The sequence below is a fragment of the Engystomops pustulosus genome, chromosome 2, assembly GCF_040894005.1.
Source record: "Engystomops pustulosus chromosome 2, aEngPut4.maternal, whole genome shotgun sequence".
Lineage (NCBI taxonomy): Eukaryota > Metazoa > Chordata > Amphibia > Anura > Leptodactylidae > Engystomops > Engystomops pustulosus.
Window position 1 is genome coordinate 100807209 of NC_092412.1, and position 16516 is coordinate 100823724.

At 41.2% G+C, this 16516-nt stretch overlaps 1 protein-coding gene across 3 annotated transcripts in view; it reads right to left on the minus strand.

Annotated features, from left to right (window-relative positions):
* UBE3A (ubiquitin protein ligase E3A) overlaps window positions 1-16516 on the minus strand; it is a 33154-nt gene that overhangs the window by 16532 nt on the left and 106 nt on the right. The window contains exons 1-4 of one of the 3 annotated variants that reach the window (XM_072135714.1): window positions 16005-16484; window positions 10741-10785; window positions 4229-4539; window positions 1890-3136 (exon numbers count right to left, since the gene is read on the minus strand). In XM_072135714.1, coding sequence (XP_071991815.1) covers window positions 1890-3136; window positions 4229-4539; window positions 10741-10785; window positions 16005-16126 — 1725 coding nt within the window. In that variant the 5' untranslated portion in view covers window positions 16127-16484. Of the gene's footprint in view, window positions 1-1889; window positions 3137-4228; window positions 4540-10740; window positions 10786-16004; window positions 16485-16516 lie in introns of those variants that run through there. The other 2 variants (XM_072135715.1, XM_072135716.1) reach the window with 2 other exon arrangements.

Consider the following 16516-nt stretch of genomic DNA (forward strand, 5'->3'; position numbering starts at 1 on the left):
TACATTATGTCGAGTCACTGCTCCCCCTGCTGGAGACTGTGATCCTGCTATCAACAGACAGGGAATAGTGTGCTCCTGTTTGGGGAATCCCAGGGGACAATGAATCCCACAGATGCTACAGTGCACTGCATCAACCATCGGCTTTACCACTGCATATTAGTGGTTATGGAAGGATTTGCTCTAACAGTAACATGAACACCCTGACAGTGCTGTGTCCCACCAGTAGAGGGGGTGCCAGACGTAAGATGATTAAAAGGCCTATGAATGGGTTTTACAAAGGGTTCTACTTTCATTGTATTTAGCGAAAGGGGTTTGTATTAATATTTAGGTCATAAGTCAGGTTTTTTATGGACATATCACAAATGTGAGAATTGCCTTTGGTGCAAAATGTCCAGAAAAAGCAATGAAAAGTGTTAAATCCAAAAGTTTTTGACTGATATTGTACATAATGAATTGTTTAGAACAAATGAAAACAAAGTTGTCATTAAATGGTCACAGTGTAGTTTATGCTGGTGTCTGCTTATGTAATATTTTAACTTTGTCTTATCTGCAGTATTAAAGGTTAACCAATTTCAAGGATAGCAAAATTACTATTACTAGCCAAAGTCTCTGCTGTCTGCGAGGCTCCCTGTGGTGAATGAGTAACTAGTAACATCAGGTAAAAGGGACAGCGAAGGCCAATAGAGGCAGAAAAAGTTTGAATTTACTTATAGAGGAAGGGAAAAAAAAACATTTTATTCGGGTTGTTTTCTTAAATAGGCTCCTTTGTCTTCCTATTGCCGTTACCTAATTGTAATGGCACCACTCGGTCTTTGGATTACCAGCAGGCACTCGTCTAATCTGGAGAATTTATCAAGGTGTATGCCAAAATCCTGGTGTCAAAAAGTGGAAGACACTTTGCAACACTTTACATTTTACCCCACTCAATCCCCTTTTAAAAAGTATTGGAATGTATCCATAGTTAAGCTTGACATCTGGTCCACAGGCTATGAAAATTTTGCAAATGTATCAGTCTAGTAAAATTGTGCAGGAAGTGGGGTGACAAGAAAAAGGAGTTAGGACCTAAGGTATAAAAGGTGTAACATAATAGTACCACCATTAAACCACTGTGGTTCTATTCAATCCTCTCTAGAAATGCTTTGGTTACCTTTGTTTTAAATAATTTTCACCACTAATAAAAAACCCAAAGGATTGGAAATAGATTTCCTAGTGAAGGGGGTTTGAGAGTCATATTTGTTAGTCGTGAGGGACACAGCAGTGGACGCCCGCAGATCACAGAAACAGGGGTCCAATGTACACAAAATTAATAAAGTGACAGGTCAACCATGTGAGCTGCCCACTCCAGTAACTAGGACACTGAAGGAAGTAGAGGAGTACTAAACACTGAAATTTCCATAGTATCAGAGATGAATTATGCAGAAGTGCATGGATGTACAAGAGTACAATGGACCAGAATGTCTCCACCCCCCCCCCCCACCCCCCAATCGTGTCTATAAGGGAATACATCTATGTGACTGGAATACCAATATTTTTTTTTTTTATGTTGATGTCTGAGTACTGTGAGACACTATTTTGGCCAGCAAAATACATAATATAACTGTTGCACTATTAGCTCAATTAGTCTCCATAGTCTCTCCACTGTGCAGTATTCAGTCCAAGGCTTCAAAAGATTTTTCTCACATTAGAGAGTAGCAGCACAGCAGTGTGTGGACAATCCCAAGATTGTTACCAAGAACGGAGGTCCTGAACTGCTCCATTCACTTGTTTGGGACTGCCAAACAGTAATGTCTCCAAATCCCTTAGGAGTGAATGGATCAGGGGTTATAAATGTGCACCACCACTTCCTTCCCATACACAGCATAATCTAAAAAGAAAGGGAGATAACTTACCCTAACTAAAGCATCATCAATGATGTGGTCTCGTCTGACCTTGAGCCGCAGGTATGGGTTGAGTTGCTGTCCTTGAACAAGACTGTACAGCACTGTGATTCTTCTTTCACTATACATGCGGATTCGGTTGTCATAGTACAAGCCCAGATTTTTTGTTACAGCATTCAGGATAAAGGGACATGTCATAAAAGAGAATTTATTTTCAGTTTCTACTTTAAAGAAAGTATAGTCTTTGTCCATTTCAAGAACATCATTGAGTGGTTCATTTACAAATTCTTCAAAAGGGATGAGGGGTTTCCTGCAATCGATGGTTTTTACACCAAGTTCAGTTTCTAGGGGGTCTACTCGAGGACCCTTCTTATTTCTTCTCTCCTCTCCCAGGAGCTCTTGGAGAGTTAATTCACTAGATTCTGGGATGGGTTCGTCATCTTCCTCTTCATTGTGATCGGTCTCAATTTCTCCTCCGACAACATTTGCATAGTAAACCATTTTCAGGCATTTAGTCGCAGCCACAATGGCGTCATCATCATTCACTAGGTTGCGGCTGTTGAATTCATTGCTTATCACTTTGTAAGTAATAAGTTGCTGGAAAGTCTCCATCATTCTTCTGATCTGCTCTGCGCTGTATTTTGACCACAATCGTATCAACTTTGCTTGTGCCGGCAATGGCAATTTGCTCATAGCTTTGCAGAACAACGGTAGAGCCATTTCCAGGTACTCTGGGCTGTGGAGATTACAATTCTCCATGACAATAATGAATAAATTGAGATAGTTGGGGTCCCTTGAATATACATTATGATAAGTTAAGTCACATTCGACGTTGGGAGATAGGTACACAAGTGCATTAAGAAAGGCAGTTTCTATTTTCTCGTTGGAAAGTAACCTGTGATAGACCCGTCTAACAGCTTCAATGTCTAAAGATACTTCTTCAGGGCCTAGTTTGGGTATATTATTGTCTCCCTGTGTACCATCATTAAGTCTGGAGGACGATGCTGCAGAATCCTCTTCCATAGCAGCAGCAGACGAAGCAGCTTTCTCCTTCTCATCTTCATCTTTGTCTTCATCTTTTTCCTGTAAAGATTTCAGCTCCTCCTTAGTATGTTGCTTTGCTTTTCGGAAGCTCTGAACCAAGGCGTCTGCATTGGAAAATACTTTCCCTATCACCCGGATAAGAGGAGAGTAATCCTCCCGTTCTCTACATAGTTCAAGAATTTCATACACCTTTTCTTCAGAGAGGAAAGTGACATCTGAAGAGAAGAACAGAAACGTCATTATCAAAGAGAAACCCTTTCATCAAAGCCAAAAGGAAATACTGTGTTGCATAAATGGGGACTAAAATGCTAAATTGTGTGACCAGTATTTGGTTAGTTGAGTTCCAAAATCTACAAACCAGTTGAACCCAAGTGACTATATAAAAAAAAATTGGGTGGGGGAGATCGGGGGAAACTACCCAAGTATATCCCAGCATTATGGCAAGAATACCAGAGGTCAGATGTTCGCTGAATAACTGATAAAGCATATGTATCCTCTCTCCAGCTGCTCAATGTATTTGGCCCATAGCGTGACATGTTCGGTCTGTGGAAATAGACCTGTGTGCTGTTCAGGTCTCACAAACAGAGCACAGGACAGTGAATGCGAATCCTTGTATCATACATAAATATGATGCAAGGAGTCCCTATCTCTCGGCTGAACTGCAGTGCAGGAGCTGCATTTCAACTAGTAGACAGGGATCCAGTTCAGTGCACTGTGCTCTGTCTGTGGGATAGAATAAGCACACAGGTCCGATTCCATGAACAGGGGCCTTACATGAACAACCATTTGGATGTCCACAATGTAAGACAGCATTTCACTTGCATCAGCTACTACAAAAGGAAGGCATGACTTCCCCTACAAAACCATCTATTCAATGGGAGCCATGAAAGCTCATTTCTGCAAAGGCATTGTTCCAGGTTCTGCATAGACAAGCCCTTTAAGCAGTAATCCCATATGTCTGCTCCGTGGAATACACATTACAGGATAGCAACCAGTGTCTAACCTTCATAGACATTTTACATTAGTTTTATATCTATAACCTGGATAATACATCTAGTAGCCAAATTGTCTAGGAATATAATGCTTAACTCCCAACTTGTAAGTTGCAAGGATATTAGACCAAGTCTTGCAATGAAAATCTGCACTGCATATGAATTTCACATGGCGAGATGTTGCCCGCCTGCAAATCTATGACATGAAAAACTGCAAATATACTGGGACCCTCAAATTTCTATGTCTCAATCTCACATATTCCAATTACCTAATAATAAATAAGTAGCTACCCAAGAATTGTGATTAAACGTTACCTTTGAAGTCATCCCTAGGTCCGTGAACTTCCTTCTTGTTCATCTTTCTTTCCGAGCACGGGTTGTTATGGGCACTTTTGGAGTTGTTCTCTAGATAAGATGAGCTTGTTCCTTTCTTGGAGGGATGAGGATCACAGAGTTTTGCATTAACCTTATATAAGTCGAGGGCCTTAATGGCTGCTGCATTGTTATCCGTACGGAGAAAAGTGGGACAGGAAGCACAAAACTCATTCGTGCAGGAATCATTTCCACAGCCCTCAGTTAACTGGTGGTAGTAGCGTTCTATTAGATGCTTTGCAGCTGCTCGCTTCCTGTAGCAAACATTCAAACAGGCAAATGTGGATTAGTCCATATACAAAGCACATTCACATTAGTAGGAAAGCTTGGTTAGTCTGGCACATACATAATACAAAATGTTCAGATAAATAGACTTAAAAACCAGAAACAACATTTTAGCTCTATGAACAGATCTGATATACCCAGACTTAAACACATACAAATCTATCAAATTATCATCACAGTGTCAGTGAGGCTACAACAGATGCAGCAGTGTTACACTGCTAGCGTTATCGGAGACCTCCAATAATGCTAGCAGACACTGCCACAATGTACACTAGAAACGCCGGACCGCGCTGTAAGGGGTTGGGTGTATTCATGAGGGGGCGGGATTAAGGGCAGTGACTGCCGCATGAAGCTCGGCAGTGACTGTCGGCCTATGGAGTGGGAGGGGTGGTCCAGGTGAGAAGACGAGCCTCGGACCGCCCCCTCATGAATACACCCAACAGTCTGGCATTTCTTTAGTATGGCCGTGTCTGCTAGCGTTAGAGGTTTCTGAAAACGCTAGCAGTGTAACAGTGTTACATCTGTTGTAGCACTAGGAGCTGTTTACTTTAGTAAGCAGCTCCTAGTGCCTTTTATTTGGATGACAGGTCTTTAAAGAGGACCTTATGGACCCTCTTTAAAATATACTTACCTTGATCCATAGCTCCCAGAATCGCAGTCACACACCAGCATCACTGTGCATGTGCCGTGGGTACTGTTCCAGTTTCACTGAATTACTGAAAACACACTACAGGCTGATCCAACGTTGATGTAATGTCCGTAAAACAAGACAAAAGGAGGCTCAGTATTGTGTGTGGCCTCCATTGCCTGTATGACCTGCCTACAACACCTCAGCATGCTCCTGATGAGGATGCGGATGGTTCTCCTGAGGGATCTCCTCCCAGACCTGGACTTATGCATCCGCCAATGTGACATTTGTGGATGTTATAAATGACTCACATTTACAATACAGGCAGTCCCAGGATTACATACAAGATAGGTTCCATAGGTTTCTACTTAAGTTGAATTTGTATGCAAGTCGAAACTGTATATTTTACAATTGTAAAATCAAGACAAATTATTTTTTTTGCCCCAGTACATATTTTTTGTTGTAATGTGAATTATTATCAATAGAGCTTCATTACAGACACTTTACAGCTGATCATTGCAGCCTGGGACTATAGCTGGGACTATAGCTGGGACTATAGTACAGGCGGTCCCCTACTTAAGGACACCTGACTTACAGACAACCCATAGTTACAGACGGACCCCTCTGCCCACTGTGACCTCTGGTGAAGCTCTCTGGATGCTTTACTATAGTCCCAGACTGCAATGATCAGCTGTAAGATGTCTGTAATGAAGCTTTATTCATAATTCTTGGTCCAATTACACCAAAAATTTTGAAACTCCAATTGTCACTGGGGCAAAAGAAAAAAATTGTCTAGAACTTCCATTATAAAATATACAGTTTCGACTTACATACAAATTCAACTTAAGAACAAACCTCCAGACCCTATCTTGTATGTAACCCGGGGACTGCCTGTAAAGCATTTAGAGAGCGTCACCAAAGGTCAAAGTGGGAAGAGGGGTCCGTCTTTAATTAGGGGTCATCTGTAAGTCGAGGGGACCACCTGTATTTTGGAAGTTTGTAAGTTTGGAAAGAAAAAAAGATGGGAGTTTCAACAGCCGAGTCCAGCAATAATCAAAAATAGAGGTCCACATATCCAGTGCTTCATTCCCTTATAGGCCTTCTCAAACAGTCAAGCAGTTTCCCACAGTGCCAAAGAAGTGAAAGGATACTGAATACATCTGCATGATTTTTTATACTGTGCAAGAGGCTTTATTTAACCACTGCTGGACATTTGTGCTGTGCACCCAATACAATAACAGTGAACCTGTACACTGGTAGCTCAGTTTCATTACAGGGACACTCAATCAAGCAGATCTCTTCTTTCTGCTATTGGTCTTTGAAAAAATAAAAATAGAAGTCTGCATCTGATTGGTTGGCTGTAAAAAATACTACAATTTAAAAATAGGCATTAAAGTGGAATTACAGTGACAATAAATGGTTTCTAATACACAAAAAAAACACTCATTCAATTGCTTTGCATTAGGACAAATTATCTATACAATCAATCATCAATACCCAAAAGACTTATAAAAATACCTACAATAAATACAGGAATTTTATGGCATCAGTAATTATTCAAAAGTAATTGTTATTTTTCAACACATTATAAATATATTATTATAAAAATAATTATTGTTAGAACACTAAGAATTAAACGGAACCTGTCAGCAGCTCTGACAACACGAAGCTGCAGACAATGTTAGGTAGTAGCCCTGGAGATCGTATAATTATACTGTTGTAGAAGCAGGACTGAAAAATGCATTTTATTCCAGGATTGTAGCTGGACTTGGATAATTGTGGTGCACTGATGTGTGAGATCTCTCCAGTGAATACAGCAAAGCCCCTCCTGCTGAGCAACTCATGTATTGTTCAAACAAGCTTGCTACAGCAGTGATTCACAGCAGAGGAGGGAGACTGTGCTCTAGTCAGGGATGACATCTCAAAACTGTATAATTATACAGACATCCAGGAGTATTACCCAACACTGTCTGCAGCTTTGTATGGTCACAACTTCTGACAGATTCCAAGGTAATGCAATTTTGGTTACTGAATTTAACACCTATTGCATATTTTTACAGTTAATAACCTAGATTTTAAAGGGGAAGGTGTCGCCATTTTTTTCTGATTCATTGAAACCATGATGTTGTTTCTATAGATGATTCTTCTTCCATTCTTTGCCTATGATTTTTGGGGGCTGACTTTTTGTCTGAGTTCAAGCATTTGGCAATATGTTTTACAGTAGCTTCAATCATATGCTAGCAGCACACTCCCCTCTATCCATGGAAAACTTATCAGGGGATCTGGAAGAATAATGGTTGGAGAATCACTCAGTCCTCTTCTAGAACGACCAAGCCAAACAAGGTCGCGCTGGTAAGAGGCGACATTCACGTCTGAACATGCAGTTTTGCTCCACAAAAATCTGAGTATTTTCCCCTCTGCCAGGCAGCAAGCTGCAGCCTCTTCTGTGGCTAGTATCAGCCATAGTCTGGACAGGGGGTGGGGTGGTTGAGAGGCATCAGACAGTCTGGACAGGGTAGTTCTGGGGTGTCAAATTTTATGGCCAAGACAAAAAAAAATAATTTTTTTGCATAAATATATGAATATAAAAATCATATATGCCTATGGAGTTATTTAAATTTCAATATCCTCTTTGGCTAAAAATACTTATCAAAAATAGTATGAAGTGTAGTATTACCCATCTGAAAAAATTTTAGTGTGACCTCTGCTGCTGGTTAATTAGAACCTGTACACTTTGTTAATTATCTCACCCCACTATACACAAGAAAGCTATATCCTGTAAAAGTAAAGGCATATCACTTTACTGGAGAACATCAATAGGGAATAGCAGCAAACTCAACAGACTAGAATGTGACAGTCTGGACTTTTCCCAAAATTGATTTATCACTTTGGGGTAACTTCACATTACGTATTTGCCGGGTGACATATCTGATTCAAATAGTGTGCTGTATAGTAACATCCTTAGCTGTACAGAGTACAGTACAGCTTTGTGTGTATATGTTTGATTTTTGCTGCCTGGATTGTGTCCTGTAGTAAAACGCATATAACAGTCCAAGAAGTTTACTATTTACTACACAAAACCAACCACCGGACTACTATGCACAGCTTTATATCTTGTCTTGTAGCTATTTAACACACTCACTGGTTAGACATGGATAAAGGAGGTCTCAAGGTTCCATTATCACACTGATAGCTGAGATGATGTCAAATTATTAATACAATTTACAGCAAGAGCATTATAGACATACTTTAGGGAAATCTGGGCCCAGTGACACAGCCAACACATGGCTGGAGTCCCCTTTAAAGCAAGCTTAGCAATGTCTACAGACACGGAGAACATGAATACAAGCCAGAAGTTTCTTCTATAAATACACAGGCTCTAAAAGCACGTGCTTGTTCACTTTAAAGTTAGGCACAGCTTATGCATGCAGGACTCGCATGCTTAACATAGCTATAGACATGCAAGATGGTGCAAGCATAAGCAACCAGGAGACAAACACATGCAAAACGCTACACATTCCTGTAAGAAGTGCACAGGAAAACACTGATATTGTGGCTACGACATGTTCTAAAAGTAAGAACGAAAAAGCAAATAGGAAGCTGTACTCATTCTTTAACAGATGGATGTGACACTTGTTATAGGCTGCAGAGAAAAGATGGATTAGTATTCCTCTTCCTCCACTGGTGACAGACTTCCTTTTATGCAGATACTGAGGTGTCAAAGGTCTAAAACTGCATAACAGGAACCCACAATTTCATGGAAGGTCAAACCAGTCCTAGGTCAAGCCTTTCCCATCTATTCCTGTTCTGTCTGCTGGATACACTTGGAAAGCAAAGACTAACTATTATAGTACTGTCCTGCCATCAAAGGAAATCTAACATTTGATTTCATGCACTGTGTACCAAACATACCTTGAAAATGCTGTAGCTACACTGATGCAGAAACATATCTTTTTTAATCCCTGAACTGAGTGGTTTTGCTGAAAAAACAATGATAAAGTTATGATAATGAGGCTCTGTCACTCCTGGGGCTGCCCAGTTTTTCTCCTCTTACCCTAAATATGCACTGCTCCAGCCTTGTCCCGCCCAGCATAAGCCTAGAGCGCTGTATTCACTGTGTGGTCCCTGACAAGCAGAAGTAATCAAGCGCTGCACCATCCCACACCTGCTGTTAGTCATCCAACTCAGGTTGACTAGTCTTGACAGGACAGTTCAGGCAGCTCCATGTATGTGGAAGTAATGTGCGTTTATGTACGGCAGGCAGCATACACCCAGCGTTCCCAAGTTCCTGAATGACTTTGCAACATAACGATCTGCAGGATACTGGGGAAGCTGGAAGACGTCACAGGCTCATGGGAAGACTTATGGGAGGCGGGATGAGGCAGACTTATGCACTTCTCCAGCAAGCATAATTAGGGTAAGAGCCTCATTATCAAAATTGTACAACTTTTTTTTTTCCACAAAACCGCATCAGTGTAGCTACAGCATATGTTTGCTTCATAATGCATAAAAACAAATGGTAGATTTCCTTTAAGTCAATTTGAAACTACAGGCTGATATCACTATAAAATCTGCTAACGGCAAATAGGAAAAACAAACCATTTCAAATGACAATCTACAAGAACCCAAGGATTTTAAGCTAAAACACAACCTTCATAGATAAGTACTTTTAGTGTCCATCAATGGTTTTTTCACTGCTGACTAGGGTATCTGATAACATAAGTACTTTCATTACTATGCATGAGCCAAACATAAGGAACGCACAACAAGTAAGTTGCTCAACCACAAAAAGTTTTTTTGAGTAAGGAAGTCCAAAATGAAAATGATAAAATCCAATTTATTAATATGTCATAAAAATGGCAACTTGTGCCTGCCAAGATTCCACGACAAAAACACCAAAATGTCCTGTACAGCAATTTATATCACAGGAAAGAAAGAGGATATGGGCTGCAAGCACTAAATTTGTCAAGTTACTTAATTGTATATATTGCCCAGAAGTCCACATTATGTAGTGTCCCATAACACAGCCACCATACTACACAAACAGACTATCTCTAGAGCCCTGATCTGTTGACCATAGAAGGCCACAGCTGCATACTGAAAACAGACAGCATAAGCCTGATTTACACCGGAGCTGAGAAATTAATGTACTATTAGACTTAAAAGTTACTTGTTAGTAAATTGCATAAAGTTATAAGTATATGATTATGGGGAAATATGGAACCGGAAGAGCAGAGCCATACACAGAAGCAGTGCTATCAGTAATAATCTAGTGTGATTGGCTCCCTAAAACCGCCAATGGTCCAATATGTGCATTTGGTGGGGAGGTTCTGTGTGCCCTACAAGTGAATACCTATCTAATTTCAACAATATCATAATGAGGCATCAGGATGACATGACTTCTATCAATTTTTAATCTTTGAGATCCATGTGAATACTTCATAGGTTGTGATAGAGGAGAGATGATGCCACCCTCGCTATACAACCATTTATGGCATAAGTTCATATAACAGTATTTTCTAGAAAGTCTTGTCATACTTACATTCGGCTATTTTCTAGGTTTTCTGAATTAGGATCTCCTGGTGATCTGTAAAACACAGAGATCAGAGCTTTACATGTATCTTACCAAGTAGTATAATACTGCACTACATCACTACAGGAATAATCCCTTTTGCCAATTAAATATGCAGGGCCATAAAAAAAAAACTGTATCAAATGGTTGGATGGTATCAGATTAGAACAGGTGGTCCAAAAAAAGCACCAGATTCATTAGACAAGAACGCCAGATCTGTTTTTTGACACTTTTTTAAAATATTTTGCTAGAATGTATTGTGAAAAATATCTTCTCTTTCTATGTGTTTCTGTGCTGAACCTGATGGAAAATAGGTAACACCCCCCCCCAGAAGAAATCACCTCCTACTCAATTTAATGGGTTTGGGGGTGGTAAACAGGGGCACTTAACAGATGCCATGCTAAGCTCAAGTGAGCACCACAGCCCTTTCACACAGTCAGTGGTGCAAATTTTTTTTACTGGCCTATACAAAAGACCTGAATGGACAAAGCAGCGAAATTCTGTACCTAGAAATTCCTATAAATAAAATAACATCAGATTTGTTTGCATAACTTCACATATGTGAAGGAAAGTATCACAGATAGGTGGAAATTAGGTCATGTCCTTTTTTCCCCTGTAGGGAACAGAAGTCTTGAATTGAGACTTTTTCTATGTCAAACTCTATGCCATGAGAACCCAGCCTAACTGCAACCATTTATTCTTAACGGGGTCTAATAGGTTTTATTGCCATCCCCCATCCATAGGGGTTGGACCTCCACAAGATCAGGGATCCCACTCTCACTACTTTATGGAGCTGCAGGTCAAACATAACATTGAAACTTTATACAAACCCTTTAAGGAAAGCAAACATCTAGAGCCATAGTACAGTTTCCTAACAGGAACACTTTATAGGAAACTCACCATCAGAAATCTAACTATTAAAGGTAACATGTCACCACATTTTTCACAAAAAAGTTAGTGGCAGGTTCCCATAGAGCCCTGTTAACTAACTGACACCCTTCTTTTAGCTCTTCCCCATGCTTTATCAGATTGCAGCAGTCATGTCATGTGACCAGGGTGACATCATCTCAGGTCCTTTAGCCTCCTAACATTAGCAAATTGTACCCCATGCATTTATCTGACCACATAAAATCAAAGCAGCCTGCATGGACTTTACTCCTCTCCATCCTCCATCCTTTCTGCTGTAATTTGTGCAGCCAGATATATGCATGGGGTACAGTTTGCTAATGTTCGGAGGACCTGTGATGATGTCGCCCTGGGCACATACAGTACTGCTGCCTGCTGATAAAGCATGGGGATGAGCTGCTGAATTCAGCCCAAGGAGGCTTCAGGGGCAACGGGAGCACCATTATGTAACTAGTCCCCCCAAAAACTGAAACCGTATCTAATTATTTACCTTCTTGTGTCCAAGTGTATATTTAGTCATTGCTCCTAAAACCACTTTTATTCCAATGCCTTGCCTAACCTTGAGTCAAACTCGAACCTAAGATTGAGTCAAAGAGGGGGGACAGAGGAAGCTTTTTTTTGCATAGTCGCCTCCGCCTCCTCTTAAGTTTGCGAGAGGTTGTCAAACACAAAACTAAAGCAGCCACAGACCTGTCTAAAAACATGATGTACTATATCAGGAGTCCAGTGCATCTGACAAACTGCACACTTGCATTCCTCTCTAGTAAGCTGATACAGATGTTACACAGCACCAGGCATGAAATAACACTTCATGCTTGTAATGTTGCCAGGCTGGTACAGGACTACGTAGCACACAGTCACTACTCTGAATTCTGGTTCTACTCTTAAAGATCCAAATTTGACTGCTTTTTAATGGTTTATAACATGTGGCTAGCTATGACGCTCATACTTTTAAGTGATTACCAATTGTTCATGTGCATGAAAACAAAACCTCTCCAACTAATCGATTTCTAGGAGTTTTCCTTCTCATTTTCCAGCCTGTTAGAAGATAGCATACAGTTCCCTACTCTGCTACCACTACTCCCAATCCCCACTACACTCCAGGGTGTCAGCCAGCATCCCGGTAAAGTCTAGGAAAGGGCAGTTCAGGGAATAACTGACCCTGCAAGTGATTGGATGTTTTCTAGAGGCAGCAGGGACCAGAAGCACCACCTCCACTTTCTCCATGTACTTCTATGCTTGCTTGACAGAAAAGGGTTGTCTGAGAGCCCTGGCAGTCTTCATACAGATTATCCATCCTCAGGATACACAAATACTATGGGCTTGGTGGGGATAACATAACGACCCCTCAGCGATCAGCTCTTTAGCTTGCTTCCTGGTGGTAGAACCTGCGCATGAGAGAACCAGAGACTGAAGGTTCCCTCCACTGTATGGCGGCAGCCCCAGAGATCTGCAACACTACTCTTATTTACTACTATGTGAGCTGTGTTGCAACATCCTAGCATGTGACAGCATTGCTTCTGGACCTGCCCATGACATAGGTTCAGATGCCTGAAGGCAATCAAGGATGACATTGGTGCAGAGCTGCCATGTGAAGGAGCGTCTAGCAATCACACCCAGCAGTTTCATTGCAAAACAAGCATTGATTATATTCTGAACAGGGAGATAACTGCAGTAGACACTTTAGTAGCTTTCTCCCCAAGAGCAAATGGATGGGCAGCTAAAACCCTGATCCTGAGACCCCTCTAAAGCCAACGCACCCAATAGATTTAGCCAGTAGCATCAAAAAGAATCTGATGTTCAGCCACTTAAAGGCTCGCAGCACTAAGAACGACCAATCCCAGTGCAATAGACATGACTGCGCCAGTCACCATCATGTCGACTTTAAATACAGAAACTTGGCATACAGATAACATTTATTGATAACATGTATGACTAAAATATAATTTGCCTAGTGATTAACCTTTCACCCTAACCCAAAAGAAAGAAAATCTGCTAGAATTTTGACATATAATGAACTTCAAAAAAACCGCTGAACGCTGTCTGTACCTAAATCATGTACAGGAAGTAGGACAGCGAAAATCTGAAAGTAAAACCAGATAAGAAAACAGTAACATTTTGGTGTAAATGAGTAAAACACATTGAAATCATATATTACTTATTTATACCAGTGAAAAGTTACTGTGTTTTTAAGTTCTATTTCATTTCTAAAAAGAGACCAGTCACCGTATCTTTTCCTTGCTGAATATAAACTCAGTTTTTGAATTACTTAATTCCACAAAATCTACAAAGGACATCTGCTGTGGAAATCCAATCTGTAGAATGCCCAAAATATTTTCTGTGGCATTTGTGAAATTCTTTTTTTTTTTTTTTATTTATTTCCACCCCATGAAGCAAGTGAATCTAAAGGAAAACTGCAAATACTGACAGTAAAGCCGGAAATCTGCACATAATATAGGCAATCCTATAACAGATTTTTGTTATTCGTGTTTTGGATTTGCTACATAGGCACATTATTATCCCATTTGTTTCTCAGGAGTGATGTGACATTTAAAGATGAAATAGGCGATTTCATGCAACCCCTTATAGAATTTAGCAGCATTTAATTTTTTGTAATGAAAGGGAAGGTGTCCCCATGTTAACAGCTTGTCTAACATGGGTGGGTGCTGCTCTCACTTCTGATGTCAATAGAAACTTACTGCACGGACGTCAAAAACAGGCATGGGCAAGACACTATGGTTTGCGGCGCAGGCAGTCAGCCAAGAGCACACAAAAAGCAGCTAGCACCCACCCCAATTACACATCTGTGTGCATGAGGCTTAAAGGGAACCTGTCATCAGAAATTGTCCGAATTAACCTTAACCAGTATGCTGTGAAGCAGATTTACACCTCCCATATCATGTTTCTCTCATGGCTCAGTGTGGTGGCAGCATTCAGAAAATCAACTTTGAAATGAGATGTAAATTTGTTATATAAAGGAATAGAGGCACCTCAGAATGAAAGATCTGGTAAACGATGTGGATACAGGTCTATCAATTACAGTGAAGAGCGGATTCTGAAGTGAGGAGAGCTTGACTTATGTGTTAAACTCTCTGCCTCTTGACATTACGGTATATAATCAAATGACTTTCTGGACAATGCCACCGCGCTGGATCATGTAATAGGCCCTTCTAAAACCATATCTATAACTTTACAGATGAAGTGTCAACATTTATTTTAAGGTAATTTTGTAAGAATTTGCACAGAAGACTATGCTCACATTTGTGTTAGAATCAGTTTAAATACTCCATCACAACAGCGGGACAAAATTCTGCAGCTTATTACACACCTAAGACACTGCACGAAACAACACTGACAATGGGGTCAGTCAGGTCCCATTTCTGTCCATTATATGATCAACCTGCCACTACTGTTATTTTCAGTTTTAAGAAAATTATTACACTGTTTTGAAAATGTTTATAAAGGAAATCTACCACCAGGCTAAAGAATTGTAAACCAAGCACATTGACATACTGGCAGGATCTGCTTTTCTTTTAGCTTCTTATGCTCTTCGTTTTACAAAGAAACAGCTTTCAAGAACATGCAAGACTTTTTTTAAGGCTTCGTTTGTTTAAAAAAAATAAAAAAAAACGTAAGAAGCTAAAAGAAGAGTGGATCCTACCAGAAGGGACACACATTACCATGCAAGTGTTATTGGTTAACAATCCTTCTGGTAGATTATGTGATAAAACTAATAGCTTTATGCAAAGAAAGGACCAGGAGTTGAAAAACTCCTATGGGCCAGATTCTTCAGGTTTGTTGGTTGCAAGCTATAGGCGGTAGAGCTGCACTACATCTATTTTGCATATTCTAAACAAAGCCTTTGTCAGCCAATTAAATGGCCATCAGCTAAGATACAGGCACAACATAGGGGTTATATATCAACGCTTGCACAATGTAGCAAAGCTGGGGTCCATAGGAAACTTGGCAAAAGGAGAGTATAAACCCAATTGGTCATTCCCAAGGACAACAAAGACATTGAGCAGGGCCACATATGAGTATTATAATATGCACACTGCTTTCATTACTACATTGGATTTCCAGAATAATTAGTCTATATATTGGGGATTATTCAGACACCAGTTTAATGACCTAAAGTGGCAGCACCACACGGGTGTGCAGTGGGGTTAGCTCGGGTCAATGGAAAGGGACTTGCAGCTGTAATAGCATCATGTATACAATGTACACTATGTGCAGGCTCTACCCTAATGCTCGTGTCATGCGTTAGTTCTTATCAGTGTGGTGACAAGTGATCAGTGCACACAGCTCCAGTGGAGGCCCGGGCTGACCTGTCTTCCCCGGGGCTGTGTTCCGGGCTGCTGCTGCTGCTGCTGCAGGGGGTGTGTGCGCTCCTCTCCTCGGGCTCCGGGGCTCCCTCTCTCTGCCGCCGCTTCTGGTCCGGGGAACTCATGCGAGAACCCGGCACAATCCAGCAGGCACACAACTAGTGGAGCAGGCCAGCCCCCCGGGCCATGCACACAGACCTGCTGGGGTATGACAGCTCTCTACACGGGCGCCGATGAATGAGCGACTAGCACCGAGCCAGCAGCCAGCTCTGCTGTCACTCTGACATGAGGCTGTGCGGGCCACACTAGCGAGAATGTGCCGGGGGCTGCTCCTCGGTGTCACGGGCAACTATAGGGCTCGCTGGCGGCTTCCTTCTCTTCTTGTCTGGTCACCCCGAGCCTAGCTCCGCCATCTTGCTACAAGACACGGATCTCGGGCAGCGCAAACTGGGAGGACCGGCGAGGAGGGCGGGGGTATCCCAGAGTGCACCGCGGCACGATACCATAGACATTCG